Source organism: Pezoporus wallicus, unplaced genomic scaffold (genome assembly GCF_028554395.1).
Source record: "Pezoporus wallicus isolate ANWC-B61680 ecotype Strahan unplaced genomic scaffold, APGP_CSIRO_Pwel_v1 contig_9450, whole genome shotgun sequence".
Lineage (NCBI taxonomy): Eukaryota > Metazoa > Chordata > Aves > Psittaciformes > Psittacidae > Pezoporus > Pezoporus wallicus.
In genome coordinates this window covers 124,655-151,240 of record NW_026637444.1, presented here as the reverse complement: position 1 = coordinate 151,240, position 26,586 = coordinate 124,655, and the positions used below count along the sequence as shown (strand labels likewise).

The window sequence follows — 26,586 nt, the reverse complement described above, 5'->3', positions numbered from 1 at the left end:
GCCCGGCACCCAGCAGTGCCAGAGCACCCCCCGGCCTGCCCCACATCATCCTAACTGCCACAGTGCCAGGTTCCCCCATCCAGCGCCATGGGGCGGGGGGCAGCATGCTGTGCCCCTCCTATCCCAGTGCCACATTGCCGGGCATCACCATGCCGGCCGGAGCAGGCTGTGCGGAACCCCCAGGGATCAGGTACCCCCGGCTCACTCTGCAACAGGGAGGGCAAGACCCTACACTAATGTGGGGCTGGGGGACACATGCAGGGCACAGCACCACGCACAGGATGCTGCTTCGGCAGCCAGCCCCTCCACCCCAGGCCTGCACCCAACAGCCCCACGGCTATCTGCCCTTCATGAAGCCATCGAGGACGCGGTCGCTGCGGTCAGACAGCCAGTAGCCAGCCATGGCAGCCACGGCGCCGATGAAGATGGCGGTGAAGACCATGTCACCCTTGGCAGCCAGTGTGGCGAGGGCACAGATCATCACCCCAAAGAACATCTGCTGCAGCACCACCACCTCGTCTTCCGTCACGTCGTCAAAGAACCCCTTCTCTGGCGCATCTGCAAGGACGGCGCTTGTAGGGGGGCACAAATGAATGGGGAGACCCCCGCCTCGCTGCCCCACACCGCGTCAGGCCTTACCGGGGGGTTTGTCCTCCACACACTGCCCATCCCGGCGCACGTGGCCGCGGGCGCAGACGCAGCGGTAGCTGCCCTCCGTGTTCTCGCACACCTCCTGTGCCCCCGTGCACACCGGCTCCTCGGCGCTGGCGCACTCATCCACGTCTGGGGGGAAGGCAGGGATCAGGCAGGGATCCGGCAGGGATCGGGCAGCGGGGAAGTGCCAGAGCTGCCCCCAGGACACACTCACCCAGGCACTTGGCTCCATCCCGCCAATAGCCCTTGTTGCATTTCTTGCAGCGAGCCGGCCCAGCACCCATGCAGCCGATGCAAGCCGTGGAGCAGTCTGATATGGGGAGAGGAGCTGGGGTCAACAACAGAGAGCCCTCCCAGCCCAGGCCATGGGGAATAACCCATAGCCACCTATACCCAAACCTGCCTGACCTCGGCACTCGTAGGAGCCCTCAGTGTTGACACAGAACTGGTTGGCTCGGCAGTGCGCCATCTCCGTGCCACACTCATCGATGTCTGCAAGAGAAGAGGGGGGACATCCCCATCAGCCCCATTCACCCCACAGCCTCCAGCCCGCCTGCTGCCCACCACAGCCCTCACCAATGCAGCGGTGCTCGTGCAGCACCCAGCCCCTCTTGCAGCGAAGGCAGCTGGAGTCCTCCGGCCCCGTGCAGCGCCCACATGCCCGGTAGCACTCTGTGACAGGGGACAGCAAGTGTGAGAGCCAGGGGGGGACCTCGGCCGTGCACCCCCCCACCATAGCCCTACCGACCGGCACACACGAGGTGGCTCTTGTTCCGTGAAGCCTCGTAGAAGCCGTCACCACACTCGGCGCAGAAGGGGCCACCATAGCCGGGGCTGCAGACGCAGAGGCCGGTGCCGCGGCGTGTGCCATCACCGTCGCATCGCCCGTTGCCGTTGCAGGGCTGCTGGGGCCCACCGGCACAGGCTGCACGGGGAGAGAGCAGCCGGGATGGGGGGCAGCATTCCGGAGGGGGGATCCCTCCATCCCAGGCAGTGCTCGCTCGTGCCGCAGCTACTCACGCCGGCAGTCGGGGCCGTAGGTGCCAGGCGGGCAGCAGAGCGCCAGCGTGTCCATGCACAGCCATTGGAAGAAGTCGGGGTGCTGCTGCTGCCTGGGGAGGGGGGACACAGCACTCAGCACCCTGCCACCCCCTTGCCCCCCCCCCTCCATGTCCCCATCCCCAGACTCACTCGTGGAACCACCACTGCTCCACGTGCTCCTCGCTGCGCTCCAGCAGCTGGTGGCAGGAGAAGTCCGAGGGGGCACAGACACCCTCCAGCACCTCCAGCAGACGGGTCTCGCTATGGGGACAAGGGGGTCAGCACTGGGATGCGTGCATCCCCTGCACAGGGAAACCCGACCCCCCCCAAACCCCTTTAACAGGGGGCACCCACCTGTGCTGGTACTTGGCCAACTTCTCCTCCTCCCAGGCCGTGTTGCCCCCACCGAAGCCCTCGTGCTTCGTCCTCTCCAGGCCCTGGGCACGCGGTGGAGGGGGCAGCACAGTGGGAACCCCCTGATAACCCCCAGCCCCATACAGTCCCCTCCCCGCTGCCACAAGTCACCCCATGGCCATTCCACCCTCTGCTCATCCCAGACCCCAGCCGCTGCGTCCCCCCGGAACCCCTCATTCCCTTGGGATGCTATAGGGAGCGTAGCCCACAAATACCCCTCCTAAGGAGCACCGTCACCTCCTTGCCCCCCCTAGCCCGTGCTTCCCGCTTTGCTCCCGCTCCCCCATCACCCCCGGGCTGTGCCGCCCCCGTCACCCCCGCTCCCCCCATGCAGGGCCCGTGTCACCCCGTACCCCCAGCCCGCTCCCCGCCCCGCACCCTGATGAAGCTGTCGGCGAGGCCGCGGCAGGCCCGGCACGGTTCGGCCTGGTCCGGGTGCGGGTCCGGGTCCGGGTGGGCGCGGGCGGCCGCCAACAGGACCCCCCCGAGCAGCGCGGCCCCGAGCAGGGCCCCCCCCAGCGCCGGCCCCCCCCGCCGGGCCGGCACCGGCAGCAGCGCGGCCGCCCGCGGCCCCATCCTGCGCCCCGCCCGCGCCGCCTGGCCCCGCCCACTGACTCAGCGACCACCGCCCCCGCCAATGGCAGCGCTCCCGCTGCCCGCGACCCCCCGTTCACAGCCAATCCGCGCCGCCCGCCGGGCCCCGCCTCCCCGCCGCCTTAAAGGGGCCGCCTCCAAGGACACCTGCGGGGTGGGGACCCCGCACCGGCTTCTCGGGGCGCACGGGTCCTGCTCCGGGGAGAGAACCTCAGTCCCCGACCCGCCTGGGCCGGTCCCTATCACCCCCCACTCAAACCGGTCCCAGGTCACCTGCTCCCGTCCAGCCAAACTGGTCCAGCGCCCCCTGATTTGCCCGGTTCATCAATCCCCATGAGCTGGTCCAGATCCATCTCATCCCTCCCGACTGCCCCACTTCCCCGTCATCGCCAGTGAGCTGGTCCAGTTCCCTCTCATTCCCCCTCAGATTTGCCCAGTTTCCCATCATCCCCTCTGAACTGTCCAGTTCCCCCTCATTTCACCGGTACTGGCCCAGTTCCCCATGATCCCCCATTAGCGGGTCCAATTCCCCCTCATCTTCTTCAGATTTTCCCTGTTCCCCATCATCCCACCTCGAACTGGTCCAGTTCCCCCTCATCCCCCCCAAACTGTCCCAGTTCCCCATCCATTCTCCACCCAACCCAGCCCAGACCCCCTCCCTTCCCCCAGTTCCCCCCTTACCTCCCGCCACCCCTCCCCAGTCCATCCCACTTCCCATCTCCCCCACACCACCTGGGCTCGACTCCTGCCATCACTGTTTATTCCCCCACCGCCCGCCGCAGCCCCCCGGCCACTGCCGCCACGTACGGCTCCAGCCACCGTCCCCGCCACCACGGTGCTGCCAGCGCCCGCAGGAACCCCTTGGTCTCACTGGGCAGAGCGAAGGCAGGGGCTGCCCGCAGCACCGGTGGCACCAACGGCACCAAGGCCTCAAGCCGGGCCACCACGTAGCGCCCATTGCCTGCCGCCAGCTCCGGCACGGCACAGGACAGTGCCGCAGCAAAGGCCTCGCAGGGTGCGGTGGTGGGGACATCACTGGGGCTGGGATCAGCGTCCCACTGGTGCGCGGCAGCCACGGCCGCTGGCGAGAGGAGGATGATGATGGTGTCCCCGCCGCGCAGCGCCCGGTGGTGCTGCGCGTGCAGCCAGGGCAGGGGTCCCCACGCTGCTGCCCCGCTGCCGCCTCCCGGTGCTGCCGCCACGGCCAGCCCCAGCGGGCGCAGGGCTGCCAGGAGGGCACAGGCCGCCCGCTCTGCCACCGGCTCCACCGCGTGCACCAGCAGCGCCCGCCGGCCGCGCAGCGGGGCTGGGGGGCATCGTCAGTGTTTGAACTCATCCCCAGGTACCCTGCAGCCACCCTATGGGGGTGCTTGGGGGGCCACCACCCATTTCCTTACTCACCCTATATAAGACCCATCCCCTTACCCACCCTAAGGAACAGTCATAGTGGGAGGTAGGTTGGGAACCCTACTTCCATAGGATTCCCATCCTCTGCTTTGTCCCCCTACACCCCAACCCAACCTATGGGGCAGCCTGGGAAGCAAGCAGGGACCAGCCCTAATGGGGACCGCCATCACCCTAGGCTCACCCCACACTCACCCTCAGAGCTGTAATCAACCCTCAGGGACTTCAGCCAGCCTATGGGGAGGAATGGTGGTGAGGTGAGGTCCTGAGAGAGGGGCCTTAGGATGGGAACATTCCCCACATGGGCACCACTCACCTTTAATGTTCTCCTTCTTCAGCAGGAGCAGGAGCAGGAGGCAGGCAGCTCCCAGCATCACCCCCATCCATGCCAGCACCCAGCGGGCACGCAGGTCTGTGGGGCAGAGACAGTGTCCATGGAGCACCCACAGCACCCACCAGCCCCAAACTGCCATGGCACAGCCAGGAGCACTCACATTTATGCATGGGACAGGCCCAGAGCGTGACCGCGGTGCTGTTCTCATGGTGCCAGATCTGTGGGCACACGGACCTGTCACGCACTGGGGACACATCACACACTGGGGACGTGTCCCCGCTGCTGCCCGCACTGACCTGCCTGCACTGTCCCATCGCCACATCCCGCCGCAGCTCCTGCTCCAGCAGCCCCGGGTGTCCCAGTCCCTGCAACACCAGCACGGGGTGAGCCGGCTGTGCCGCGGTGCCACCGCTACCGGGACACGGGGGCCCTGGGCTCACCGTGCTGGTGAAGCTGGCAAGGGGGGTGCATGCGCCCCGCTCCAGCACACACAGCGAGGTGTTCCCATGGCGCTCCAACAGCAGGATGTCATCGGGGCGGCCGGGCAGTGCTCCTGTGGGTGAGCCAGGGGCTGCGGGGGGGATCCAGGGAGAGCTCCTGCCCCACAGCCAGACCTCTGGGGCTGCCCCTGCCCTCCTGCCCCATCTCTACTCACGATCCTGCAGGCACTGGCTCAGCCGGACCTGCCCATGACTCCACACCTACCACAGAGAGCGGGTTAGCAGCACCCAGGGGTGCCCATGGGGCAGCCATAGGGCAGCTATGGGGCAGAGGGGTGTCCTACTTGCACACAAAGGTTGGGGTGTGGCCACAGCCCCCCAAGCTCCTGGGATCCCTGTGGGTGGAAGGGATGCTCCATCAGTGCCACCACAGCCCTCTGGTACTCCCAGTGCGCCATGGAGCCCCACTCACCTGCCCCATAGCGGGGTGCCGCAGGCCGGGCAGTGCTTGGCAGGGCCCGGTGGGTGCTGGTTGCCAGCAGGGAATGAGCTCAGCCAGGAGATCACAGGGGGATGAGAGGGAGCAGGTCAGTGCCTGTGCCTCGGTATGCAGCACCAGCCGGCTGCGTGCCCACAGCTGCTGCCAGGCCTTGGCATCTGTGGTGGCACCGGACACAAGTGTTACCCCATGGTGTCCCCATGGGTCCCTCTGTGCCCCAGCCCAGCCCCATAGCACAGTTACCATGGGAGAAGGGGCACAGGGTGGCCCGCAACGGGTCCTGGGTCTCCAGCCAGACCTGGGAGGGGAGGAAAAGAGAGAAGGATTTGGGGTATCCATGCTGGCCTCGGGACGCTGGATGGGGGGGGGGGACACACAGTGCCCACCCGCACACTGACCTGCAGGCAGAGGCAGGGCAGCACCTCCTCGGCTGGCAGGCTGTAGCTCACGTTGCTGCTCTGCTACCAGCAACCAGACGTGGGTCACCCCATGGCAAACCCCCCCCCCCCCCAAGCAGTGTCACCCAGCCCAGGGTGACACCAGCGCCCTGCCTGTAACACAGACACAGCTTCCCGGGGACTGGGCAGGGGGACAGCGGACAGAGCCGGCCAGGGTGGGGGGTCAGGGAAGGGGTCACACTCACCACAGTCACCACGCGCCCCGGCCCGGCAGTGCCATGGCTTTGATTGTGGTAGAGCCGGAGGGTGTAGCTGTGCCCTGGCATCGCCCCCTGCACCTCAATGACCACCTCCTTGGGCCCCGGGGAGACCTGCAACCTGGGCGCTGCGGCACAGGGCACAGCACCACAGGGGTCACCCTCACCATCTCCCCCGACATCCTTCACCCAGCCCTCCATAGCGGACATGCACCAAGGTGTGAGGGTCACCATCACCTACCTTGGCACTGGGTGACAGCACTCTGTGCCACAGGCCACGAGCAGTCTGTGGGGACAGGGTGTCAGCAGGCACAGGGGGGATGGTGCTGCCACATTGGGTTGCATGTGGGGGCTCACCTGGTACCCGCTGCAGCTGGCTCAGCCTCCGATGGCCACGCGTGGTGGTGTACGCCGTGACACGGAGCTCGGAGCCCAGCGGTGCCTCAAAGCACCGGAATGTAACCCAGCCCTGGGCAGGAAAACCGCCGCTGTGCTGTGGCAATACAGGAACAGGACCTCCGCACCACAGAGATGCAGCGGTGCCAGTACCCACAGTGCCCAGTGACTGCTGGGGACACCCATCCCTGCTACCCCCACCTCCATACCAGCGTCCGCCCGGGCAGCGCAGTGCCTATGGGTGCCCAGACCTCCATGGCCACGCAGCGGGACGAGGTGTACGTGTGCGCGGCGAGCAGCAGCACCCCGCTGGCGTTGTGCTGGGGAGAGGGGTCCCCATGCTCTGGTGCCCCCCGGTCCCCATCACCGCCGTGCCCTGCCGCAGGGATGCGCGGCCCCGCGGCGCCGCGGGGCACAGCCAGGCGCAGCCGTGCCTCCAGGCAGGGAGAGCAGGCCCTGGCTCCGGTGCAGCGCAGCGCCGGCTCCAGCCGCAGCCGAGACAGGGCCAGCCCGTGGTGAGATCCCTGCGGCTCCATCCCGCACAGCACGTCGGGGTCTGGGTGAGGGGAAGACAGAGGGTGGCCACGGGTCCGTGGGTGCAGGGTTATGGGCGCATGTCCCACTCCTGCGTGTGCCCGCGGCTATGGCAGTGCCACTTACCCAGGAGGCGGCAGGCGAGGCCCTGGCGGGAGGAGATGGTGAAGCCGGTGCCGCGGTGCCCGGCAGCCCTTGTGCTGGTGCCACCGACCCACCTGCGTGCAGGCCAAGGTGTCCCGGTGAGCACCGAGCCCGCCCGTCACCACCAGAACCAGCACCAGCGGCACCAGCACACCCATGGCGGGGCCGGGGCCGTAGGGTGCCCCGGCCCCACGCTATCCTCTTCCCACAACCCCGCTCCCGGCTCCACGGGCCCCGCGGCCGCCACCGGCTCCCGCTTCCTGCTCCGATCCCGGACACCCGGGTCCTCGCTAGTGCCGCCCCGGGGTGGGGCCTCCCTGATCCCCATGGAGAGGATCCAGCACACGGTGGTTTCAGAACGCAGACGAGCCCGGGAGCCGCACTTGGAGCCGTGGTTATGCCATGTCCTGCCCTATACCCCCTCTTGCCCCCTACCATGCTTCAGGGGAGCACCGGGCACCCCAGCACACGGCATGGATGGACAGCAGGAGAGGGTGAAACGGTGGCTTTATTGCTTCCACCCCAGACACGGTCCTGCTGGCAGCAAGAGCAAGGAGCAGGGCCAGGCTGTGCCCAGCAGTTGCCCCCCATGCCCTGGGCAGGGCAGAGCAGGAGCCCCCCCTGCCACGACTCAGCTTCTTCCATTGCTGCTCCAGCCCTCGACCGTCTGTGACATCCCGAGGGGCTTCTCAGGTCCTGGTTTTCCTCTGGAGCAAATCCCTGTGTGGAAATAAAGCTGCCCCTGCCCGGGACAGCACCTCCGCTCCCAGCTCCATGGGCTGGAAGCTCATCCCTGTCCACAGCACATCCTATGGCTGGGACCAGCTCCTCCTTGTGCCCCCACGGGCACGGCCGAGCCCTGCACCTCCATAACGGGGGGGGGCCGCCCCCCGCAATGCCCAGCTCAGCCCCAGCGCAATCCCTCAAGTGCCGGTAGCCGCTCCGATGTGCCGCGGGGGGGGGCTGCCCTCCCTGGCCCCCAGCCGGTGCAGGAGCCCCCCGACCCCGCCCGGGCAGCAGCGGCGGGGGGCCGGGGGGCTGCCCTTCAGGGCGCCCATCAGCCCGGGCAGCTGCCGGGGCAGGCGGTAGGTGGGCAGGGGCCGCAGCGGCCGGGGGACATCTCGGGGGCTGCAGAGCCGGCTGAAGTACGCCAGGACCCAGCCCCTGCCGCGCCCCGCCGCGCCCAGCTCCCCGTGCAGGCAGGACATGGCCGCCCCGAAGATGTCGTGAGCATCCCCGGGGGGGTCCCCGCCCGCCGCCCCGCCCCGCCACCGGCGGAAGAGCCGGGCGCTGCCGCGGCTCCAGAGGAGCAGCACGGTCCCGCGCTGCCGGCCCACGGTGCCGCGCTGCGCGTACAGCCAGGGCAGGGCCCCCGCCTGCCCCAAGCCGCCCGCTTCCCACAGGTCCAGGCGCACGTCGCAGCCCAGCCCGGCGCGGAGCCGCTCGGCCAGGGCGCACACGAGCCCCAAGTGCTCCTCCGAGTCCGGCGAGTACAGCAGCAGCACGGGGCGAGCGTCCGCGGGACCTGCGGGTGGAGGGGACAGCGGTGACAGCCCTGCCCCGAGCCGCTCCCCATCCCCTGGGCACACACCGGCATCCTCCAAGGGCATCTGACCACCCTGTGCATCCATTCTGCAGCCCAGGGAGGCAGCAGCCCGCGGCACCCCAGCCCTATGGGTGCCATGAGCACTGTTCCCCCGTCCCGCATCCCCCCGGAGTGCCCCTCACCATCATCAGGCCTCCAGGCGCCTCGGCAATTGAGGAGCAGCAAGGTCAACAGCAGCCCCAGCACCAGCGCCAACCCCAGCAGCCCAAAGTGCCTGCGGGAGACTGGGAGAGGGGCAGTGAGGGAATGGGGGTTCCGTGCACCCCCAGTGCCCCCCGTGGCTCCCCGGGACCCTCACTCACCATCGGGACAGAGCAGCTGCTTCCGAGCAAAACGCACATCCGAGCGCCAGACCTGGGGAAGAGGCTGTGTGAGGAGGGGCCGGGTTGGGGTTAGGGTCCCCCCCATTGTGGGGGTGCTGGTACGTGGGTCACCTCACCAGCACGCAGCTGCCCAGGACCTGCATCGGCAGCAGCAGCGCTAGCTCCCCTGGGGCTGAGCCCTCTGGCTGCAAAGCACAAGAGAAGGGTCACTGTGGGTCGGTCCCCACCATGTCCTGCCCCCCTCCAGCCCCACTCCACTCACCTGTGTGACAGTGTAGAGGGGGGGCTCGGGCTCGCATTGCCCGCCCCGGCGCTGGCAGAGGGTTGCACTGAAAGCTGCAGGGATGCTGGAGATGAGGTGCAGGCGCAGCTGCAGCCCTCGGACGCTCACTGAGACGTTCCAGGCGGTCACTGCGGTCACCAGGGAGAGAAGCAGGGGGCTTGTGGGATGCCCAAGGGGATGAGGGGTGCGAGGGACCCCAGGGCAGGGGTGCCCCTGATCTATAGGGCTCACCTGGCCGATGGGGACACTCCACGTGGCTGCTGTTCCCATAGGAGAACTGGGGAGAACAGGGATCAGTAAAGGGCTGGGGGAGCCCCAGAGCCCCCCAGCACTGGTGCCCACCTACCCATGGGGGCTTACCCGAAAGCAGAGCTGGGGGTGCACATCCACCTTGTCCAGTGTATATGCCTGGAATGTGCAGAGAGAGCATCACCATCCCAAACCTGCATAGCCCATGGGCACTGCAGCAACTACCCACCACCCTCAGGGGTCCCTGGGGGTCTGGTGGGTGCCCCAGCACCCCAAAACCACGACCCTTTACCTGGTCCTCCTCGCTGGCAGTGGAGTTGGGGATGTCGTGGCACGGTGCAGCCTCAGCTGCCACCTCCCTCCAGCACAGGGTGGCGCGGGGGTGCAGGGGGCAGCTGGCGCTCAGCACCATTGCCATCTGGTCCTTGCTGCTGGTGCTGTAGTCGTGGAAGTGCACCGAGGACCACAGCTCGGGGCCATCTGCGAGGCATCGGGTCAGTGGGGCCGGAGGGGGGGACACCCCCAGGACCGGGGTCCCTCCTCCCCATGGGCACTCACAGGCAGCCAGCTGGTTGCGGAAGGGGCAGCGCTTGCTGCGTGTGCTGTCGTGGTGCAGGTAAGAGGCCTGGGGGAGCAGAGTGGTGGGGGTCAGGGCAGGATGAGCCCTCGCTGCACGGGCCCAGAGGCCACGGGGATGGGCGACGCACCTCAATGCATAAGCAGGGCACCAGGAACTCATATGGCAGTGAGATGCGGTGGCCCCCCAGCACCAGCACCTATGGTACGGAGGCAGAATCAGTGGAGGAGAACACGGATCCCAGCCTGGTGTGGTGGGGAATGGAGCCGTTACCTGCTGGTGGAAGGGCCGGGGCAGCTCCTCACACTCCAGGGCGAGCTGATGGCACAGGCGCACCATGAGGGCCGGGCCGTCGGGCACCCACACTTCGATGGCCCTTTCCTCGGGCACCCACGTATGGGTGAAGATGGGTCCTGTGGAGCAGGCAGGGGTCAGCTGGTGCCCATGTGTGTGTCCCCCATCCCTCGAGACCCCCCCGGTCCCCTCCAGCCTCACCGGGCGGTTCAGCAGTGACCAAGCGGCTGCGGCTGAGGGTCCAGCCTCGGTCGGGGATAGTGTGGAGGGAGACAAGGACCTGCCGGCCGCTCTCCACCGGGAAGCAGTCGAACTGTACCTGCCACTGCGGGAACCGGGGTGTGTGTGTGGGGGGGGAGTTCAGCGGGACACCGACGGCTCCGCCCCATCCAACCCACCCCAGACTCACCGGTGAGCTGCCCGCTGCCCGGTGCCGCCGCCACACCTGCAGCCAGCTTGCCCGGTTGGAGCCAAGCTCCAGGAAGTTCAGCTGGAGCCCGCGGACATCACCGAGCTCTGCGGGAAACCAGCGTGTGGAGCGGGCACGGGTGGGAGATGAGCCCCCAGCTCCCCTTTACCCCCACATCCCCCCCACCGACGGGGGGTGCGCGGTGCCCCTGCCCGTACCTGCGGCGGGGAGGGCCAGGCGCACCCGCAGGCAGGGCTGGCAGCGCTGCGAGTGCAGGCACAGGCGGGCCCTGCCCAGCTCCAGGGCGGGTGCGTTCAGCGGCGGCCCGGACCGGGACGGGCGGCGGCACCGGGGGCGGCTCAATGTGCTGTCGGCTGCGGGGAGGGGAGAGCAGAGAGCGGCGGCCGTGTGCCGGGGTCCGCGTACAGCCGGGACCGAGAGTCCATGGCGGGCCGGGTGTTCGGCACACCGGGAATCACCGGGAAGGGGGAGCCCCGAGAAGAGAGAACCGCGGGTAAGGAGAACCCCCGGCTTCAGGACCCGGTATCCGCGAGCGGATGGAGCCCCGCGTTCGCAGCTCCATCCTGGTCCCAGACCCGGTCCCGACGCTACTTACCGGTGGCCCAGCACTTCTGCAAGGAAAGACACCGGAGTGAGCGCGGCGCCGCCAGCCCCCCCCGCCTCCCTCCCCACCGCCTCCCCGTTCCCCCGTCGCTCACGAAGTTGGAGGAGACCCGGAGGCGGGTGACGACGGCTCCGGTCCCGGTGAGCGGCGGCAGCAGCAGCAGCAGCAGGGCAGCGGCAGCGAGCAGCACCGAGCGCCCCATGGCCGCTCCGACCCGCTCCGCGCCCCGCCCCGGGCCGGCCCCGCCGCATTCCACCGCCAGCACGTGTGGCCCCGCCGCTCCGCCCGCCCCGTCACCGGGCGGCACAGACACGCGTGGGAGCGCGGAGCTGCTTTATTTCCATACAGAAACACGCGGAGGATCGGCACCCCCTCCCCAGCACCGGGTCTCCCCCCCCCCGTTACATGCGATCCCGGAGCCGTGGCATGGCTCAGACACGTTGGTCCCGGGATGGGGGGGGGGGAGCCCGCACCGGAGCCGCGCCAGCGCTGCCCCATAGGGCCCGGTTGCAGAGCTCCATCCCTCACAGACCCCATCGCTCCTCATTTCTTCTTCTTCTCCTGCGTGCTGGTGAACCAGGAGTCCAGCAGCTTCTTGCTGTAGTAGAGCTGCCAGCCGTGCACCTGAGCGGCCACCACCACCACCAGGTACATGACGGACACAGCCGAGAAGCCAAAGATGAAGCGGTAAGCTTTGCCGTGCCGGTAGAGCTGCTGCGCCATGGGGAACATCTCCATAGCCCCATAGATGAGCGGAGCCACGGAGAAGAGCCCGGTGCTGATCATGGAGAGCACCAGGTAGCTGATGTTGTTGCGGGGGAAGGAGAGGAGGCCCAGCAGCGAGGGCAGGATGCTGAGCAGGTACGGGTACTCCCACTGGTAGGGCATGGCCACTTGGTCGTGGGGCAGCAACTTGAGGTGCCCCACGCACATCTGGGCCAGCAGCAGCAACCAGATGCACACGTGTGTGTAGATCAGCTTCTTGATCTCGGACTTCAGGGTCACGCTGCGGGGAGGAGCACAGGGCATCACTGGGTGATGGAGGGGGGACACGGACCCCCGCACGCACACCCGCATCCGCCCGGGCACCCACCTCATCTGGTAGTGCGAGGCCACACGCTCCCGGTGCTGGAAGTCGCTGCCGTCGGTGCCGGCGGCGCGGGGCCCCCCGCGGGAAGCCATGGTGCTGCCCTGGGGAGGCACAGAGTGAGCGGGACGGGACCGGACCGACCCCCCCCGCGACACCGGGTGAGACACCCCCCCCCCCGCCGCACCCCACCTGCCGGCGGGACGCTCTGCCCGCACTTCCGCCTTTCTATAGCCGCAGCCCCGCCGGCACCGACCGCGGAGGTAGGCCGCTCTGCGCTGCCGGAGGGGCGGCTCTATGGTAGGTGCGAGGAGCGCCCCCGTCCGGCTCCGCCTCCGCGCGGTGACGACATGGCGGCAGGGCTGGCGCGAGCGGGGCGGCGGGCGAGAGCGGCGGGGTCAGACTGGGGGGGGCCATAAACGGGGGAGGGGGGACGGGACGTAACCGGGGAGGGGGCGTGTGTCCTATAACCGGGGGTTTACAGTAACCCGGGGGGGGGGGGTGTCCCATAACCGGGGGGTGACCAACAACCAGGAGGGGGGGTGTGGGGGTGTGTGTGTTCCACTCGTGCCCCCCCCACTCACACCCCGCAGATGGAGGCGGCCGCTGGGCCCTGAGGAGACGCTGGGGCTACTGGAGGCCTCTGTGGTGCACCGGGAAGGTACCAAAGGGGAACGGGGCGGGGGGTGGTGGTGTGTCGGTCACATCCTGACCCGCATCCCGTCACCAGGAGCCGTGCTGGCGCTGAGCAAACCCCACGGCCTGCCTGTGCTGGGTGAGTGCGGGGCGGGGGGTGCAGGAATTGGGGAGGGATAGGGTATGGGGGGCACAGCGTGTGCTGACCTCCCCCCCCCCCTTGCCTAGGGCGGCCCGGGGAGCTGAGCCTGGCCGTGCTGCTGCCGGCACTGCGGCGGCGCCTGGGGCTCCCCGCCGAGCTCCACGTGGTGAAGGCTCCGGCCAGGTACGGGTGAAGGGGGCTCAGGAGGGGCCGCTCCCCCTCTGTGGGGCTCAGGGCTGTCACATCCCACAGGGAATACTCCGGCCTCACCCTCCTGTCCAGCTGCCATCGCGCCACCGAGGAGCTCCAGCAGTTCTTCACCGGTGCTCGCCAGCGAGGCCAGTACCCAGTCACGTACCGGTGAGTCCCCGGGGTGTCACCATGGCACCGTGGAGGGGTCCTGTCCCCTCCTCACCCCCCCTTCTCCCCACAGCGCCGTCACCGTGGGGGTCCCGGCAGAGCCGGAGGGCGAGATCCACACCGGGCTGCGCTGGCAGCAGCAGGGTGACACCGCTGTGGTAAGGGGGTGCTGGGGGGTTACGGGCACAGGGAGGGTGACCCGGAACGGGGGGCTGAAGGCTGTGGTGGTGCTGCAGGTGGTGCCGGTGCCGGCGCCGGGACGCAGGAGCCTGGCCAGGAAGGAGGTGAAGAACACCCTGACACGGTACCGGGTGCTGGGGGCCGCGGGGGGCTGCGCCCTGCTCCAGCTCCAGCCCAGGACGGGTGAGTGGTGCCCCAAAATCCCTCCCTGTCCCCACCCCCTGTCCCTCCCCACCCGCCATGATACCACTGCCTTCCAGCCTTCCCGGAGCAGCTCCCGGTTCACCTGACCCTGCTGCTGTGCCCGGCTCTGGGTGACCACCAGCACTCGTCCCGCGTGGGCAGGGTGCTGGGGGTGCCCTTCCTCCTGCCCCCCGAGCCCGCCGCACCCCGCACACAGGTACATGGCCGCGGTGGGTGCTGGCTGGGGGCTCAGCACAGCCCCCAGGGCCCCACTGAGCCTCTGCTCCCATTGCAGGTGCTGGACGAGGCGCTGCTGCAGAGATTGGGGCTCTCCCCACAGCAGGTTCGGCACCTCCCACTCCACATCCACCTGCAGGAGCTGGTGCTGCCGCAGGGCCCGATCCGTGCCCCACCACCACTCCCCTTCCTGCGCACGCTGCAACGCCTGGGGCTGCCTGGGCACCTGGAGCGGTAGCACCCATGGGGGGGACCCCCAACCCAGTGCCTTCTGCTGCCCTATTAAATCCCCACCTCTTGCCGCGGTGTCGCAGCACCCGTTTCTTCTCCTGGGGACACATTATCAACATGTGACACCAGTGCCTGACCTGGTTCCCACTGCCGGTGTCACCGCTGCCACGGCTCTGTCTCGCAGCCGTGACCACAAGCAGGAGCGGAGGCGGCTTTTCCTGCCCCGGTTCCTGCCCGCAGACCCGGTTCCCACTGCATCCTCCCACCCCACGTGGGGTTTTGAAACACGGTCAGTGTGTTTCAGTAATGTTTCATCACCCCACAGTTGGTGGGGTGGGCGTCCCTGTGCAGTGACAGGTTCTGGTTGAGGTAAAGGGGATGGGGTTGCTGCCGTGCTGCCCCACTTAGGATGGGCATGATGCTGTCCCCTCCTTCATGGCCTGCAGCAGGTCTTCTGCCTGCCTGCGGGTGCTGCTGCATGACCCCTGCCTACAGCACAGCTCAGCTGCCCAGGGCATGCAGGCAGGGTCCTTGGTGGGACTTCAGCTGGTGGAGGGGGTGCCTTGGGCAGGGCACTGGCCCCACAAGGGCAGTGACTTGAGCCCTCTGGAGCAGGGGTTTGGGCTGTGGTGGTGCCTGGGGGACAGAGCCAGAGGAGAAGGAGCGTAATTGCTCCAGAGGAGCTGACTGGACCTGTGCTGCTCCAGCCTGTGGGAGCTGAGTAGTTCTGCCCTTTGGCTTGGGCATCACAGGAGGCTTGGTGTCCGTAAGTGACTTGGAGACCACGGAAGGTTTGGGTACCAAAGGTAACAGGCACCACAGCACCACGTCCCCAGCATCCCCAGGCTGTCACCTTGGTGGTGAAGGCTCTGATGCCATTGAAGTGGCTCACCACCTGGTGGTCCTGCAGCAGCCAAAAGTTGACTGGTCCAGATGAAGGTCAGTGTCTGGTCACTCACCACAGAGGACTGCAGGAGGGACAGAGGGGACTGGGGTGGGCTGTGGAGCCCCCATCCCACCTCACCACCCAGCCCAGGCTGTGCCCTGGGGAGTCCAGCCCTGGTCCTCACCACTAACCATGATGTTGTGGATGCCACCAAGGTCCTCATCATACCAGTGGGCATCCTCCTCCTCCGGAGGCTCCAGGATCTCCACTGAGGGCTGAGCCCAGCAGGATGCCAACCCTGGCTCTGGACCCAGCGCTGACTCCCATTGCTCATTGCCCCTGTCTTCATCCAGCAGCTTCCAGCTGTCCTGCTGCTGCCACAAGAGGGTGCCCACCCTGATGGTGTTGGAGAACTTCTCCACACAGCCCCGTGCCCGAAGCACGTTGTGGATGATGGGGTAGGTGCCCCGCACCATGAAGATCTTCTCCTAGGGAGGGATGCAAGTGTTCAGCCATAAATGCAATAAACACGTGTACCTGGCATGCAGTAAGGTGTGTGTGTAATCAGGCCTCACCTCGACAGCCTCCTCCATGTGCTGCCTGCTCCTCAGCAGCTCCATGGTGACCAAGCATGCACCAGGTCAGAGCTTTGTGCTGGAGTCCCGGCTGCCTCATAGGGCCCAAAGGTCGCACTCAGCCCCCCAACACCACTAGGAACATCGGTTACTCTGGCATTCACCCCCCCACCAAGCCTGGCTGGGGGGGTCTGGGTGTCAACGAGAGGGTGACTCCTTTGCATCCCCAGAGACCAAGTGCATCCCTTCTCCCCTTGGGGACTGAGGTCGGGTCCAGCACATGGACACCCCAACCCTGCACCAGCCCTGGTCACCGCACTGGCCCCACTGCCCCAAAGTGGTACAAACACCAGCCCCCTGTGTCATGTGTGCCACCCCCATCCTCCCAAACCCCTTTCTCGACCCCTTTCACATGGAGATGCCCCCAAGCCCTCAAACTCTTTCGTGCCCCACATCCCGAGCCCTCTCCCCCAACATCCTCGTTCAACCCCAATTATCCCCCCTTTTAAGGCCACCCCCTTGCTCCTCCCACCACAGGTCCTGCCCCCACCGTCGGGACCGCCCCCTCTTTTTGCAGTTGCTATGGAGCTCCATAAGGAGCCGGGCACTCCACATCCCCGGGGGGGTCCACGGTGTCTGCCCCCCGCTGCGGCGAGAGGAAAGAGCCCAAGGCAGCGGCTACAGCAAACGAGACCGTTTATAAAACACGACGAGACACGGGAACGGCCGGGGCCGCTCTGCCGCAAGCGGGCGCTGCTCCCGGCCCGGCCCCCCCGGCACGGTGAGGGGCAGGCAGGGCCCGGCCCGGCCCGGCCATCCTCGGTGGGGAGCGGGAGCAGGCACAAGCGTTGGGGAGCCACGGGGTCCTGCACCACGGCCTAGAACTGCAAGGCAAGAGGAGAAGAGAGGTGGCTGTGAGCCCCTGTGTGAACCAGCACCCTGGGGCTGTGCCCTTGGTGGCTGCCCCCCCCCCCCCCAAGCGTGCTCTGGGGATCCCAAACCCAGCACTTCCCACACAGAGGGGGTATGAGCATCCCCCCACCCTGGGCATCCTCCCACCCTGTCTCCAAGAGGGTCTTGGGCACACTGGCACTGCTGTCCCCATAGGTGGGATTGGGGGGGCTCTGGGCATTAGAACCACACTGGCTTGGAGCCCCACACCCCACTCCCAAAATCCCAACACGAGGAATCCGCCTCCTCCCTTTCCCGAGCCTCACGTTCTTGAGGAATTCCTCCGCCACGATGCGGGCCCTGGCGTTGACAGACAGCTTCATCTCGCTGATCTCCTTGTCGATCTCCTCCATGAAGTGGATGACAAAGTCCACCAGCTTGTGCTTGTACATCTGCTCCGTGTGGAAGTTTGTGATCAAGAAGCTGATGTCGTAGCCCTGGGGAAGAGAGAAGCACCCTGCGGATGAACACCTGGGACACCAACCATGCACCCTCACATCCATCTCTGGAGACCCCCCCCCGGTGATGGGAGCTCGACCCCATCCCAGCCCCTCACCTCCACGGGCTTCCTGCGCAGGATGAAGAAGTTCTCAGCCCTCATCATCATGAAGCGCATGAATTTGTGGCACAAGATCTTCTCGATCTCATCGGCCTGGGGAGAGGGAAGGGAAGTGAGAGGGAAGCGAGGAGGAAGAGAGAAGGGACTGAAGCTTCCCCCTGCGGCCAAACCTCACCTGCTTCACCGCGATGCTGACGCGCACGGAGTTAATGGAGCCCTCGATGAGCACCTTCTCCTTCTCGTTCCTGCTGATGATCACCGGCTGCAACAGCAGCTCTTTGCTGCTCCTGCGAGCAGAGGAACGGCAGCGCTGACTCACAGGGAAGCGTTTACAGCTCAGCAACGGGGATGGGGGGCATCAGAACCGGACGGGGATGGGGAGCCGCGGGGAGGCTCCTTCCTTCTCGCTGATACGGGATGCTTCGAGGCGTCCATCCCCAACCAGCCCCCCCCGGGATCCCGGCCCGCTCCCCGCCGTACCTGACTTCCACCTCGGGCTTGTTGTGCCGCTCCACCACCTGCGAGGAGAAGTTCTCGAGGCACAGCGCGGCCTGCAGCGTGGCGCGCACCGCGTTCAGGTACGGGCGCAGCGTGGCGGTCTGCGGGGACACGGCGGCATCAGCACCGGTACCGGTACCCGCGGCTCCCCCCGCCCCGCTGCCCCCTCCCGGCCCCGCCGCCCCCGGCCCGGTGCCCCCCGCCCTACCATGGTGGCTGCTGCGGTCCGGTGCCGCCAGGCGGAAGTAGCCGGTCACCTCTTCCCCGATGCGCGGCACCTCCCACTGCGGCGGGAAGGGGGGTGACTGGTGTCTGCTACCTCCCCCTATCCCCAGGTGAGGGCCCGGGAGAGGGTAGCGAAGCCTCTCCGAGGCACAGAGGTATAGTGCGGCTGGGATGAGGCCTCGCTGGAGAACGGGAGCGGAAGAGGCGTCCCGCAGCGGGATCCCGCACCGCTTCACCACCCCCCCCTCCGCTGTGCTTGGTACGCTCCAGTCAGGGCTTCCATATTAGGGAAGCGAGATGGAAAGAGGGCCGGGCCAATGAGCGATGGGCATCGGGCGTGGCTGGGCCAATCGGAGAACGCGAGGGGCGGGGCGAGCACCACGGACGGCGGCCGGAAGGGGCGAGCGGCCCTGCAGCCCCTCGCTCCGCTCCGGTATCACCCCCCGGTTCCGCTGTAGCCCCCGGTGCCCGCCTCAGGCCCCGTGCCCGCCGCCATGTCCGAGCTGAAGGACTGCCCGCTGCAGTTCCACGACTTCAAGTCTGTGGACCACGGGAAGGTTTGCCCGCGGTACACGGCCGTGCTGGCCCGCTCCGAGGACGACGGCATCGGCATCGAGGAGCTGGACACCCTGCAGCTGGAGCTGGAGACGCTGCTCTCCTCCGCCAGCCGCCGCCTCCGGGTGCTGGAGGCCGAGACTCAGGTGCCGTAGGGATGCTCCTCATCCCGGTCCTCCAGCTGCCTGCATCCCTCCCAGCCCGGAGCCGACCGCGGGTATCCCTCTCTTTCCAGATCCTGACGGATTGGCAGGATAAGAAGGGCGACCGGCGGTTCCTGAAGCTGAGCAAGGAGCACGATGTGGGCACCTCTGTCAAGCACGGGAAGCCCAAAAAGCAGAAGCTGGAGGGCAAAGGGGGGCACGGGACCGGGCCTGGCCCCGGCAGGCCCAAATCAAAGAACCTGCAGCCCAAGATCCAGGAATACGAATTCCAGGATGATCCCATTGACGTGCCCCGCATTCCCAAAAATGATGCTCCAAACAGGTGGGTGTTGGGGCTGCAGCTCCCGGTGTGAGGGCTGGCTCCAGGGAAGAGGTGCCTGGAGGGAAGGGGTTGTGTGCCAGCTCCCACGGGATGCCCTGGGGCTCTCCATCACAGCTCATCCATCCTGACAGGTTTTGGGCATCGGTGGAGCCATACTGCGCAGACCTCACCAATGAGGAGGTCAGAGTCCTGGAGGAGCTGCTCAAGCCGCCAGAGGATGAGGCTGAGCATTACAAGGTGAAACCCCCCCCCAAACCCATTTCCTACCCTCACTTTTCCCTGCTCCTTCCTGCACCTCACAGCCAGTGCTCCTGCCTGGAATGATGCCACGGTGCTGATGAGGCAGGAGGCTCTGGGACCTGTGCGAGCCCTGCTCCTGCAGATCCCGCCCTTGGGGAAGCATTATTCCCAGCGCTGGGCCCAGGAGGACCTGCTGGAGGAGCAGAAGGATGGAGCCCGGGCCGCAGCTGCTGCTGACAAGAAGAAAGGTGTCCTGGGACCCCTGACCGAGCTGGACACCAAAGGTGCAGGCACTGTCAGGAGGGGTTGTGAGCCCTGGGGATGGAGTGCATCCTGCCCTGCTGCTCACCTCTGTTTGGGGCTTTTCCATCTTGCTTCCTCGCAGATGTTGATGCTCTCCTGAAGAAGTCAGAAGCCCAGCATGAGCAGCCAGAGGACGGGTGTCCCTTTGGGCCCCTGACTCAGCGTCTCCTGCAGGCCCTTGTGGAGGTGAGTGGGCTCCGTGGGGCTGTGCCAAGCCCATATCCCATGGGGCAGTGCCACCACGCTCCAGCGCTGTGACCACTTCGTGCTCTGCTCACCAGGAGAACATCATCTCCCCAGTCGAGGACTCCCCCATCCCCGAGATCGCCGGCAAGGACTCGGGAGCTGATGGTGCTGGAACGTCTCCCCGCAGCCAGAACAAGCCCTTCAGGTGAGTGGGCGAGCTGGGCCCGGGGCTCGGTGCCTTCCCTGCCCAGTGCTGAGTGTTGGGGAGTGAAGCAGCGTGGTGGGAGCAGCTTCCACTCTGCACCCCACAGTGTCCCACACACGAAGTCCCTGGAGGGACGCATCAAGGAGGAGCTGGTGGCCCAGGGCCTGCTGGAGTCGGAGGACCGGCCGGCAGAGGACTCGGAGGACGAGGTCCTGGCGGAGCTGCGCAAGAGGCAGGCAGAGCTCAAGGCGCTCAGCGCCCACAACCGCGCCAAGAAGCACGAGCTGCTGCGGTGAGAGCAGGCAGGGATCGGGGTGCAGGGGGTTGCTGACAAGCAGGAAGGTGTGGACATGACACCCCCATGTCCATAGGCTGGCCAAGGAGGAGCTGCACCGGCAGGAGCTGCGGCAGCGTGTTCGCATGGCTGACAACGAGGTGATGGATGCCTTCCGCAAGATCATGGCAGCCCGGCAGAAGAAGCGAACGCCCACCAAGAAGGAGAAGGACCAAGCTTGGAAGACCCTGAAGGAGAGAGAGAGCATCCTCAAGCTGCTGGATGGGTAATGGGGGCTGAGGATACCCCCAGGCCACGGACTTCAGCAGCCAGGGGTGGTGGCTGTGTCCCTGCCACCTGCAAGGTGCCAGCACGCCTGTGCTCACCGTGCAGTGTGGGACAGAGGGGTGCAGGTGCCTGCATGCCCCAGGCCTGCTTGGCCACCTGACATGGGGCTGTCACCCACCCAGGAGACATGAGGGTCCCCCCCTCACCGGTAGCTTCCACTCCTGTGTCCCTCTTATTCGGGGTGGGTGACACCAGCCAGGCCACCGCAAGGGATGGACATTGATGGTGGCTGTGGTGCAGTCCCCACAGTCCCTTATCCCTCCCCATGGCCCTGGGGGGCTTATCCCAACCACCCAGTTGGGGTGTGGGGTGGGAAGGGACACACTGGGGTGATATCCGGGCTCCCCATGTACTGTTGTTTTCTACCACCGTGTAGAAATAAAGGCAGCTCTGGTGTAAGCAATGGTGTGATGGCTTTGGGGATATTTGGGGGGGGGGGGGGGGGTCCTGCTTATACTGGGCTCAACGTGAAGGGGACAACAACCCCAAGGTCCCCAACCCCTCCCCACACCCCCATGAGATGGGAATTGGGGGGGGTGTCCAAACCCACGTGTGCGTGTGTCCATATCCCCCCTTCATCCCGCGCTGCCAAACTCCCGCGTAGCCGCGCGCGTCCGCGCCAAACCCGGCCCTTCCCATTGGGTGGCCACACCCCCGTTCCCCGTGACGTCAGCGCTGGGAGGCGTCACCACCGCCGGGGGCCCGGGGCCACCGCAGAGTCGTCGGTAAGGGGTGAAGGGACGGTGTTGAGAGGGGGGAAACGGGGGAAACGCGTCATTATGGGGACCCCCAAACGCACCCAGAAGCGTTGCTTGGGCCCTTCCCGGTGCCCGCCGGTGCGGGCGGGCACCGGGAGGGGCCCAATGCGTCTTCCCCCCCAAAACACCCCAAACTCCGTTATCCCCATCACCACCACCCATGGACCGCATCCCTTTATCACCCCCGTTGTGCCCGCACTGACCGCGGTGGTGTCATGGACAGGACACAGGTGTCCCCACGGGGCATCATGCCGCTGGGGCAGGATGGATCCAGCTGGAAGAAGAGGACTGAGGATATTCGTCGGATCTATGAGTTCCGGGAGGTCCTGGGCACGTGAGTTGTGGGAATGGTGTGGGATATTACAGTGATATAACCCCAGTTCATGGTGGTGGAATAGCAGCAGGTCCAATGCTGGACCAAATGCCGGTTGGGAATGGGATGGAAGCGGATGGGCAGGGGGTTGTGGTGCTGTCTGACACCTCCCTTGTGTGCTGGTGACAGTGGCTATCCCACCAAGGATCCCATGCTGGTGGCACAGGGGTGCCCGATGCGCTATAAGGCTCTTACACTGGATTAGCAGGTTAATTCTGGCAAGGCTTAGGGAATGCCGGCAGCCACCTTCCCACCTGAGCCCTGCTCTCAGCCTTTGGGATGGGGCTTCCCAAACCCATCCCCATCACTGCTCACCCTCAGCCTTACCCTGCCTGATAAGGGGCCAGTGCAGCCGCAGCGGGAGGGATGCCGGGTGCTCCATCCCTGCCTGTCCCGTGTCCCGCTCCCTTTCCTCCTATAAATAGCTGGACTTTCTCCCCGTTGCCATGGTCCCCATGGCTGCTCTGGCCACGCTCGCCCCTCGCTCCCCATAGGGGGGCCTTCTCCGAGGTGGTCCTGGCGGAGGAGAAGGCGACGCGGAAGCTCGTGGCCATCAAGTGCATCGCTAAGAAGGCGCTGGAGGGGAAAGAGACCAGCATCGAGAACGAGATCGCCGTCCTGCACAAGTAAGGGCTGGCCCGGCACCGGGAGGAGGGTGTCCCAGCACCGGGGTTGTTGGGGGTCCCGCTCTGTGTCCCACTCCCCATCACCCGGCGTGACTCCCCCTTCCCAGCACCCATCACTGTGTGCTGTTCCCAGTGCCCAAAATAGCTGTTGGCGCGTGATGCCCTGCGGCACTGAGCCCGGATGCTCTCTGTATGGTGGGGGCCATGGTTGGGGGTCAGTCAGGAGCCCACTCACCCCCCCCCCCCCCTTATCATATATCTCCTCCCCCCTCCCAGGATCAAGCACCCCAACATCGTGGCCTTGGATGACATCTATGAGAGCAGCACCCACCTCTACCTCATCATGCAGCTGTGAGTGATGATGGGGGGGCACCGGGGTGTCCAGAGGGGGCCATGCTGACCGTGCTGCCCCTCTTAGGGTCTCGGGGGGAGAGCTCTTTGACCGCATCGTCGAGAAGGGTTTCTACACGGAGCGGGATGCCAGCGCCCTGATCCGGCAGATCCTCGATGCCGTCAAGTACCTGCACGACATGGGCATCGTCCACCGCGACCTGAAGGTGAGCACCTCGGGGGGGGGACATGCACAAAGCCCCCCCATGAACCCCACTGTCACCCCCCTCCTGACCACCCCCTCCCCGCAGCCCGAGAACCTGCTCTATTACAGCATGGACGAGGACTCCAAGATCATGATCAGCGACTTCGGGCTGTCCAAGATCGAGGGCTGCGGCAGCGTCATGTCCACGGCCTGCGGCACCCCCGGCTACGTGGGTGAGCGCCTGGGTGCAGGGCTGGGGTGTCCGTCCCGCCCCACCCCGGGTTGGGGTCCCCCTTCACCCCTGCTGTGCCCCCCTGCAGCCCCCGAGGTGCTGGCGCAGAAGCCCTACAGCAAGGCGGTGGATTGCTGGTCCATCGGAGTCATCGCCTACATCCTGTATGTGCCCCGCATCCAGCCCCAAACCCCTCCATGGGGTCCAGTACCCCCAGAGACACCCAGTGATGGTGTCCCCCTCCCTGTTGCCCCCCAGGCTCTGCGGTTACCCCCCGTTCTATGATGAGAACGATGCCAAACTCTTTGAGCAGATTCTGCGGGCCGAGTATGAGTTTGATTCGCCCTATTGGGATGACATCTCGGATTCGGGTGAGCGGGAACACCAGGCTGGAAGGGTGGGGACACCGGTGTGGTGCCATGGTACCAGGGTAGCAACAGGCGCAGGTGCTCATGGCTGCTCCATGCCCCATCCCAGCCAAAGACTTCATCCAGCACCTGATGGAGAAGGACCCCTGCAAGCGCTTCACCTGTGAGCAAGCCCTACAGCATCCATGGTAAGGGGGGTTCCCATCACCGTCTGCTCCCCATAACTCACCCCACATCAGCTATGGGGCAGGGGAGGCCCCACTGACCCCTGTCCCACCCCAGGATCGCCGGGGACACGGCGCTTGATAAGAACATCCACCAGTCAGTGAGTGAGCAGATCAAGAAGAACTTCGCAAAGAGCAAGTGGAAGGTGAGCACTGTGTGCTGGGGGGCTATGGGGGAGTAAAGGGGGTGTCCAGGGCCCCCCCAGTCACCCCAGGGCAGGTGAGGGACACTGTGGGGTCGGCAGCAAGCCTTCAACGCCACGGCCGTGGTGAGGCACATGAGGAAGCTGCAGCTGGGAACCAGCCAGGAGGGCCCCATGCAGACAGCACCAACCAGCCCCGGAGAGCAGCCGCGGGGGGGCACCAGCAACGGTGAGCCCTGACCCCCCTCCCCTCCATCCCCATCGTGTCCCCACTGGGGCTGCTGCTGGGCTCTGACCCCTGGCTCCTCCCGCAGGGTCACACCACGGGCGTCTGCCCCCAAGCAGAGCCCAGCGTCTGCCCCCGCACTGAGCACGGCCCCACACGGACACGTCCTGGGGGGCTAGGGGGGGGGCCCGGCCTTCCCATGGGCACCGTGTGGGGTGGGGAGCCGGGGGGGGGGCACTGTGGATACACCCAGCCCTGATCCCTTGAGCTGTGTGGGGCTGCTTCACACTGCAGGCTCATAGCAGAGCTCTGCACTGGGGCAGCCCCCAGGAGAGCCCCCCCCTGCACCCTGGCTTGGGGCTGTGTCCTGGGCCCCCCATCACACACATCCCCCCGCCACCCCACGCCTGCCCCGGCACTGCCCCACACCCCAGCATGATCAAGGAGTTTTCCAAATGGATGTTTCTATTTTAATGCTTGTAATAAAAGACAAGAGGCCAACACTGCTTGGCTCTGCCCTGCCCTGCGGGGTGCACACACAGCCCTGAGCCCCCCCATCAGCCTCACTGCCCAGGGAAGCAGCAGCTCACCCTATGCACACAGCGGGCAGGGGACAAGCACCCCAGGCAGCGGTGACCCCCATCATCATAGCCGCTGATGGGGGGCTCTGTCCCTCCTGGGGTGTCCCTAAGGGGTCCCATCACCACGGCAGTCCTGCCTTCAGCTCTCCTTGTCCCGATCCTGGCTCACAGCTGGCTCCCGGCCTTTGTGGAGGTCAGCGCAGAAGAGGACCTGGTGTGGGGAGGGATGGGGTGAGCTGGCGGGTGAGAGCTGAGCCCTGTGGTGCCCGGGGTTGGGTACTCACCGCCTGCGCCCAGCCGGCGCGGGGACCCCACAGCCCCCGGAAGAAGTCGCCTGTGGATAGAGGATGAGCACCGGGAGCATCATCCCCATCCCGGGGGTCGCACACGTCCGGGCCCAGCGCTGCCCTCACCGATCTCCTGGTGCGCCCGTGGGGTGATGCTGCGGCCGCCCAGCTCCATGCCATAGCGCTGCCGTGCGATGCGCCACACGTGGGTATCCACCGGCACCGCCTCCGCCTTGTCCAGCGCCATCAGGCACACACAGTCAGCGACCTGCTGCCAAACCACACCATCACCCGCCCATTCCCAACTCCTGCTCCGCGTCCCGGCCCCATGCCGGTACCCACCTTGGTGCCCACACCAGGCAGGGTGCACAGCACCCTCCTGGCCTCAGCGTAGGGCACGGTGCGGAGCTGGTGCAGCCCCTCGACGCCAAGCCCCTCGGTGATGGCGCGAGCGGTGCCGCTGACGAACTTGGCTCGGTACCCAAAGCCCAGTGCCCGCAGCCGGGCCTCAGCATCATCACCTGGTGGGGACATTGAGGGACATCAGGGGTGGATGCCATCAAGGCCTTGGTGACAGCGGTGTGGTGACACTGGACCTGCGAGTGCTGCGAGTGAAGGGAAGGCGTGGAAGGGCTGAGCATCGAGGTGGCAGAGGTGGCGGCCAAAGGCTCGGCAGAGCCGCTCGATCATGGCGGTGATGCGGGAGATGTGGTTGTTGGAGGTGCAGATGAAGGAGAGGAGGCACTCGACGGGGTCCTGCCGCAGCACCCGCACCCCTGGCGGACGGACGGGGTAAGGGGGCGCCCGGTGGGCGCTGTGGGTGCCCCCCCGTGGGGTCACCTCACCTGGGAAGTCTTTGGCCGCCTCTCGGAAGAGGGGGTCCGCGGCCCCCCAGGCGCGGTACAGCTCCCGCAGCCCCACATCCAGCTGGAAGAACTCCCGGAGGAGCCGGTCTGTGTCTGCCCCCGCCTCCCCGCCGTACACCGTGTACCAGAGCCGGTCCCGCTCCTGCCGCAGCGTCCACACGGTGTCCCCCAGCACGCCCGTCCAGGACCCGGGGCTGCTCTCCCTCCATCTGCCGCACATTGGGGTGGTAGGTGGGGAGGGGGGGTAACGTCGGGGCCAGCCCAGAGGCCACGGGCATGGGCACGGAGGGGGTGCGGGATAAACCGAGCCCCGCTGAGCTCACCGGAACGTCTGCCCCGACGGCAGCACCAGGTCCAGCCGTAGCTCGGCCGCCGGGCAGGGCAGGGCCCGCCACAGCGCGGGGCTCGCCGATGGGGTGTCCCGGAGCTTCATCCCCCCGCCCCGCATCGCGCTCCGCACCACGGGGCTCCCCTCCGCGCCGGCGCCGCTTTATCCCCACACTTCCGTCCCAACCCGGAAGTGCGGTCCGCCCAGTTCCCGTTCC

The 26,586-nt window shown here is 66.8% G+C and overlaps 9 protein-coding genes across 17 annotated transcripts; 3 read left to right on the top strand and 6 right to left on the bottom strand.

Annotated features, from left to right (window-relative positions):
- Positions 1 to 307: 307 nt before the first annotated feature.
- Positions 308 to 2,700, bottom strand: CRELD1 (cysteine rich with EGF like domains 1). Of its 2 annotated transcripts, none has more exons than XM_057405544.1 (10): positions 2,650 to 2,700; positions 2,050 to 2,132; positions 1,846 to 1,956; positions 1,675 to 1,766; positions 1,403 to 1,579; positions 1,231 to 1,326; positions 1,063 to 1,146; positions 869 to 964; positions 640 to 783; positions 308 to 558 (listed from the first exon to the last, which is right to left on the bottom strand). In XM_057405544.1, exons 1-10 carry the CDS (start codon positions 2,683 to 2,685, stop codon positions 338 to 340), a joined length of 1,140 nt encoding a protein of 379 aa, XP_057261527.1. In that variant the 5' UTR covers positions 2,686 to 2,700; the 3' UTR covers positions 308 to 337. The 2 variants fall into 2 exon arrangements, with proteins under 2 accessions (XP_057261527.1, XP_057261526.1); XM_057405543.1 differs by having other exon boundaries at positions 2,488 to 2,685.
- A 761-nt stretch (positions 2,701 to 3,461) lies between these two features.
- On the bottom strand, positions 3,462 to 7,419 carry IL17RC (interleukin 17 receptor C). Of its 3 annotated transcripts, none has more exons than XM_057405533.1 (17): positions 7,184 to 7,419; positions 7,092 to 7,113; positions 6,641 to 6,987; positions 6,393 to 6,528; positions 6,277 to 6,321; positions 6,024 to 6,163; positions 5,779 to 5,841; positions 5,624 to 5,678; positions 5,354 to 5,538; positions 5,226 to 5,276; positions 5,097 to 5,142; positions 4,882 to 4,994; positions 4,738 to 4,806; positions 4,602 to 4,659; positions 4,424 to 4,519; positions 4,303 to 4,341; positions 3,462 to 4,009 (listed from the first exon to the last, which is right to left on the bottom strand). In XM_057405533.1, exons 1-17 carry the CDS (start codon positions 7,265 to 7,267, stop codon positions 3,462 to 3,464), a joined length of 2,097 nt encoding a protein of 698 aa, XP_057261516.1. In that variant the 5' UTR covers positions 7,268 to 7,419. The 3 variants fall into 3 exon arrangements, with proteins under 3 accessions (XP_057261516.1, XP_057261517.1, XP_057261515.1); XM_057405534.1 differs by having other exon boundaries at positions 5,779 to 5,838; positions 7,184 to 7,413; XM_057405532.1 differs by having other exon boundaries at positions 6,393 to 6,504; positions 7,184 to 7,321.
- Positions 7,420 to 7,599: 180 nt separating this feature from the next.
- Positions 7,600 to 11,973, bottom strand: IL17RE (interleukin 17 receptor E). 3 transcript variants are annotated; one of them, XM_057405538.1, is made up of 16 exons: positions 11,570 to 11,702; positions 11,467 to 11,482; positions 11,069 to 11,224; positions 10,851 to 10,957; positions 10,643 to 10,766; positions 10,421 to 10,560; positions 10,278 to 10,346; positions 10,129 to 10,195; positions 9,863 to 10,050; positions 9,682 to 9,729; positions 9,553 to 9,598; positions 9,301 to 9,449; positions 9,155 to 9,223; positions 9,018 to 9,069; positions 8,838 to 8,939; positions 7,600 to 8,634 (listed from the first exon to the last, which is right to left on the bottom strand). In XM_057405538.1, the coding sequence occupies exons 1-16, from the start codon at positions 11,675 to 11,677 to the stop codon at positions 8,033 to 8,035; spliced, it is 2,043 nt and encodes a 680-aa protein (XP_057261521.1). In that variant the 5' UTR covers positions 11,678 to 11,702; the 3' UTR covers positions 7,600 to 8,032. The 3 variants fall into 3 exon arrangements, with proteins under 3 accessions (XP_057261521.1, XP_057261519.1, XP_057261520.1); XM_057405536.1 differs by having other exon boundaries at positions 11,467 to 11,706; XM_057405537.1 differs by lacking the exons at positions 10,851 to 10,957; positions 11,069 to 11,224 and having other exon boundaries at positions 11,570 to 11,973.
- On the bottom strand, positions 11,792 to 13,231 carry JAGN1 (jagunal homolog 1). Of its 3 annotated transcripts, none has more exons than XM_057405542.1 (3): positions 13,147 to 13,231; positions 12,569 to 12,666; positions 11,792 to 12,481 (listed from the first exon to the last, which is right to left on the bottom strand). In XM_057405542.1, exons 2-3 carry the CDS (start codon positions 12,655 to 12,657, stop codon positions 12,019 to 12,021), a joined length of 552 nt encoding a protein of 183 aa, XP_057261525.1. In that variant the 5' UTR covers positions 12,658 to 12,666; positions 13,147 to 13,231; the 3' UTR covers positions 11,792 to 12,018. The 3 variants fall into 3 exon arrangements, with proteins under 3 accessions (XP_057261525.1, XP_057261523.1, XP_057261524.1); XM_057405540.1 differs by lacking the exon at positions 13,147 to 13,231 and adding an exon at positions 12,755 to 12,888; XM_057405541.1 differs by lacking the exon at positions 13,147 to 13,231 and adding an exon at positions 12,750 to 12,880.
- Positions 12,894 to 14,604, top strand: RPUSD3 (RNA pseudouridine synthase D3). Its single transcript, XM_057405539.1, has 9 exons — positions 12,894 to 12,959; positions 13,156 to 13,223; positions 13,293 to 13,337; positions 13,427 to 13,523; positions 13,593 to 13,700; positions 13,774 to 13,858; positions 13,937 to 14,063; positions 14,141 to 14,280; positions 14,359 to 14,604. The coding sequence occupies exons 1-9, from the start codon at positions 12,913 to 12,915 to the stop codon at positions 14,536 to 14,538; spliced, it is 897 nt and encodes a 298-aa protein (XP_057261522.1). The 5' UTR covers positions 12,894 to 12,912; the 3' UTR covers positions 14,539 to 14,604.
- Positions 14,605 to 16,671: 2,067 nt separating this feature from the next.
- ARPC4 (actin related protein 2/3 complex subunit 4) lies at positions 16,672 to 18,320 on the bottom strand. Its single transcript, XM_057405572.1, has 6 exons — positions 18,209 to 18,320; positions 17,983 to 18,101; positions 17,678 to 17,789; positions 17,500 to 17,595; positions 17,210 to 17,380; positions 16,672 to 16,876 (listed from the first exon to the last, which is right to left on the bottom strand). Exons 1-6 carry the CDS (start codon positions 18,209 to 18,211, stop codon positions 16,871 to 16,873), a joined length of 507 nt encoding a protein of 168 aa, XP_057261555.1. The 5' UTR covers positions 18,212 to 18,320; the 3' UTR covers positions 16,672 to 16,870.
- A 381-nt stretch (positions 18,321 to 18,701) lies between these two features.
- Positions 18,702 to 21,221, top strand: TADA3 (transcriptional adaptor 3). Its single transcript, XM_057405528.1, has 8 exons — positions 18,702 to 18,926; positions 19,016 to 19,266; positions 19,398 to 19,503; positions 19,649 to 19,790; positions 19,892 to 19,995; positions 20,091 to 20,200; positions 20,307 to 20,492; positions 20,572 to 21,221. The coding sequence occupies exons 1-8, from the start codon at positions 18,720 to 18,722 to the stop codon at positions 20,762 to 20,764; spliced, it is 1,299 nt and encodes a 432-aa protein (XP_057261511.1). The 5' UTR covers positions 18,702 to 18,719; the 3' UTR covers positions 20,765 to 21,221.
- Positions 21,222 to 21,765: 544 nt separating this feature from the next.
- CAMK1 (calcium/calmodulin dependent protein kinase I) lies at positions 21,766 to 24,515 on the top strand. Of its 2 annotated transcripts, none has more exons than XM_057405529.1 (11): positions 21,766 to 21,914; positions 22,448 to 22,579; positions 22,856 to 22,930; positions 22,998 to 23,136; positions 23,221 to 23,347; positions 23,435 to 23,510; positions 23,605 to 23,717; positions 23,824 to 23,902; positions 23,997 to 24,084; positions 24,159 to 24,310; positions 24,396 to 24,515. In XM_057405529.1, the coding sequence occupies exons 1-11, from the start codon at positions 21,796 to 21,798 to the stop codon at positions 24,484 to 24,486; spliced, it is 1,191 nt and encodes a 396-aa protein (XP_057261512.1). In that variant the 5' UTR covers positions 21,766 to 21,795; the 3' UTR covers positions 24,487 to 24,515. The 2 variants fall into 2 exon arrangements, with proteins under 2 accessions (XP_057261512.1, XP_057261513.1); XM_057405530.1 differs by having other exon boundaries at positions 21,767 to 21,914; positions 24,184 to 24,310.
- Positions 24,516 to 24,959: 444 nt separating this feature from the next.
- On the bottom strand, positions 24,960 to 26,571 carry OGG1 (8-oxoguanine DNA glycosylase). The gene is made up of 7 exons (XM_057405531.1): positions 26,365 to 26,571; positions 26,021 to 26,250; positions 25,772 to 25,951; positions 25,518 to 25,696; positions 25,302 to 25,443; positions 25,173 to 25,222; positions 24,960 to 25,099 (listed from the first exon to the last, which is right to left on the bottom strand). Exons 1-7 carry the CDS (start codon positions 26,487 to 26,489, stop codon positions 25,028 to 25,030), a joined length of 978 nt encoding a protein of 325 aa, XP_057261514.1. The 5' UTR covers positions 26,490 to 26,571; the 3' UTR covers positions 24,960 to 25,027.
- Positions 26,572 to 26,586: the final 15 nt, after the last annotated feature.

What these genes read in the sequence shown, in the direction of transcription:
- OGG1 (XM_057405531.1), bottom strand. Translation starts at nt 26,489, where the DNA reads ATGCGGGGCGGGGGGATGAAGCTCCGGGACACCCCATCGGCGAGCCCC. An exon ending in CCGTCGGGGCAGACGTTCCG is followed by an intron (nt 26,251 to 26,364) that starts GTGAGCTCAGCG and finishes AATGTGCGGCAG; the next exon opens with ATGGAGGGAGAGCAGCCCCG. An exon ending in TTCACTCGCAGCACTCGCAG is followed by an intron (nt 25,697 to 25,771) that starts GTCCAGTGTCAC and finishes TGTCCCCACCAG; the next exon opens with GTGATGATGCTGAGGCCCGG.
- CAMK1 (XM_057405529.1), top strand. Translation starts at nt 21,796, where the DNA reads ATGGACAGGACACAGGTGTCCCCACGGGGCATCATGCCGCTGGGGCAG. An exon ending in CTCTACCTCATCATGCAGCT is followed by an intron (nt 22,931 to 22,997) that starts GTGAGTGATGAT and finishes TGCCCCTCTTAG; the next exon opens with GGTCTCGGGGGGAGAGCTCT. An exon ending in CAAGCCCTACAGCATCCATG is followed by an intron (nt 23,903 to 23,996) that starts GTAAGGGGGGTT and finishes GTCCCACCCCAG; the next exon opens with GATCGCCGGGGACACGGCGC.
- RPUSD3 (XM_057405539.1), top strand. Translation starts at nt 12,913, where the DNA reads ATGGCGGCAGGGCTGGCGCGAGCGGGGCGGCGGGCGAGAGCGGCGGG. An exon ending in CAGTACCCAGTCACGTACCG is followed by an intron (nt 13,701 to 13,773) that starts GTGAGTCCCCGG and finishes TTCTCCCCACAG; the next exon opens with CGCCGTCACCGTGGGGGTCC. An exon ending in AGCAGGGTGACACCGCTGTG is followed by an intron (nt 13,859 to 13,936) that starts GTAAGGGGGTGC and finishes GTGGTGCTGCAG; the next exon opens with GTGGTGCCGGTGCCGGCGCC.
- CRELD1 (XM_057405543.1), bottom strand. Translation starts at nt 2,685, where the DNA reads ATGGGGCCGCGGGCGGCCGCGCTGCTGCCGGTGCCGGCCCGGCGGGGG. An exon ending in TCGCCGACAGCTTCATCAGG is followed by an intron (nt 2,133 to 2,487) that starts GTGCGGGGCGGG and finishes CCGCGTGCCCAG; the next exon opens with GGCCTGGAGAGGACGAAGCA. An exon ending in TGTGGAGGACAAACCCCCCG is followed by an intron (nt 559 to 639) that starts GTAAGGCCTGAC and finishes CCGTCCTTGCAG; the next exon opens with ATGCGCCAGAGAAGGGGTTC.
- IL17RC (XM_057405533.1), bottom strand. Translation starts at nt 7,267, where the DNA reads ATGGGTGTGCTGGTGCCGCTGGTGCTGGTTCTGGTGGTGACGGGCGGG. An exon ending in CGGGGCGCGTGGTGACTGTG is followed by an intron (nt 5,842 to 6,023) that starts GTGAGTGTGACC and finishes GGTTGCTGGTAG; the next exon opens with CAGAGCAGCAACGTGAGCTA. An exon ending in TTGCCAGCTTCACCAGCACG is followed by an intron (nt 4,807 to 4,881) that starts GTGAGCCCAGGG and finishes CTGGTGTTGCAG; the next exon opens with GGACTGGGACACCCGGGGCT.
- ARPC4 (XM_057405572.1), bottom strand. An exon ending in AAGCCCGAGGTGGAAGTCAG is followed by an intron (nt 17,790 to 17,982) that starts GTACGGCGGGGA and finishes CTCTGCTCGCAG; the next exon opens with GAGCAGCAAAGAGCTGCTGT. An exon ending in TCAGCATCGCGGTGAAGCAG is followed by an intron (nt 17,596 to 17,677) that starts GTGAGGTTTGGC and finishes CCCTCTCCCCAG; the next exon opens with GCCGATGAGATCGAGAAGAT.
- JAGN1 (XM_057405542.1), bottom strand. Translation starts at nt 12,657, where the DNA reads ATGGCTTCCCGCGGGGGGCCCCGCGCCGCCGGCACCGACGGCAGCGAC. An exon ending in GCCTCGCACTACCAGATGAG is followed by an intron (nt 12,482 to 12,568) that starts GTGGGTGCCCGG and finishes TCCTCCCCGCAG; the next exon opens with CGTGACCCTGAAGTCCGAGA.
- TADA3 (XM_057405528.1), top strand. Translation starts at nt 18,720, where the DNA reads ATGTCCGAGCTGAAGGACTGCCCGCTGCAGTTCCACGACTTCAAGTCT. An exon ending in TCCTGCAGGCCCTTGTGGAG is followed by an intron (nt 19,996 to 20,090) that starts GTGAGTGGGCTC and finishes TCTGCTCACCAG; the next exon opens with GAGAACATCATCTCCCCAGT. An exon ending in AGCCAGAACAAGCCCTTCAG is followed by an intron (nt 20,201 to 20,306) that starts GTGAGTGGGCGA and finishes TGCACCCCACAG; the next exon opens with TGTCCCACACACGAAGTCCC.
- IL17RE (XM_057405536.1), bottom strand. Translation starts at nt 11,677, where the DNA reads ATGGGGCGCTCGGTGCTGCTCGCTGCCGCTGCCCTGCTGCTGCTGCTG. An exon ending in GGGCAGCGGGCAGCTCACCG is followed by an intron (nt 10,767 to 10,850) that starts GTGAGTCTGGGG and finishes CGGTTCCCGCAG; the next exon opens with TGGCAGGTACAGTTCGACTG. An exon ending in CTGCCAGCGAGGAGGACCAG is followed by an intron (nt 9,730 to 9,862) that starts GTAAAGGGTCGT and finishes TGCACATTCCAG; the next exon opens with GCATATACACTGGACAAGGT.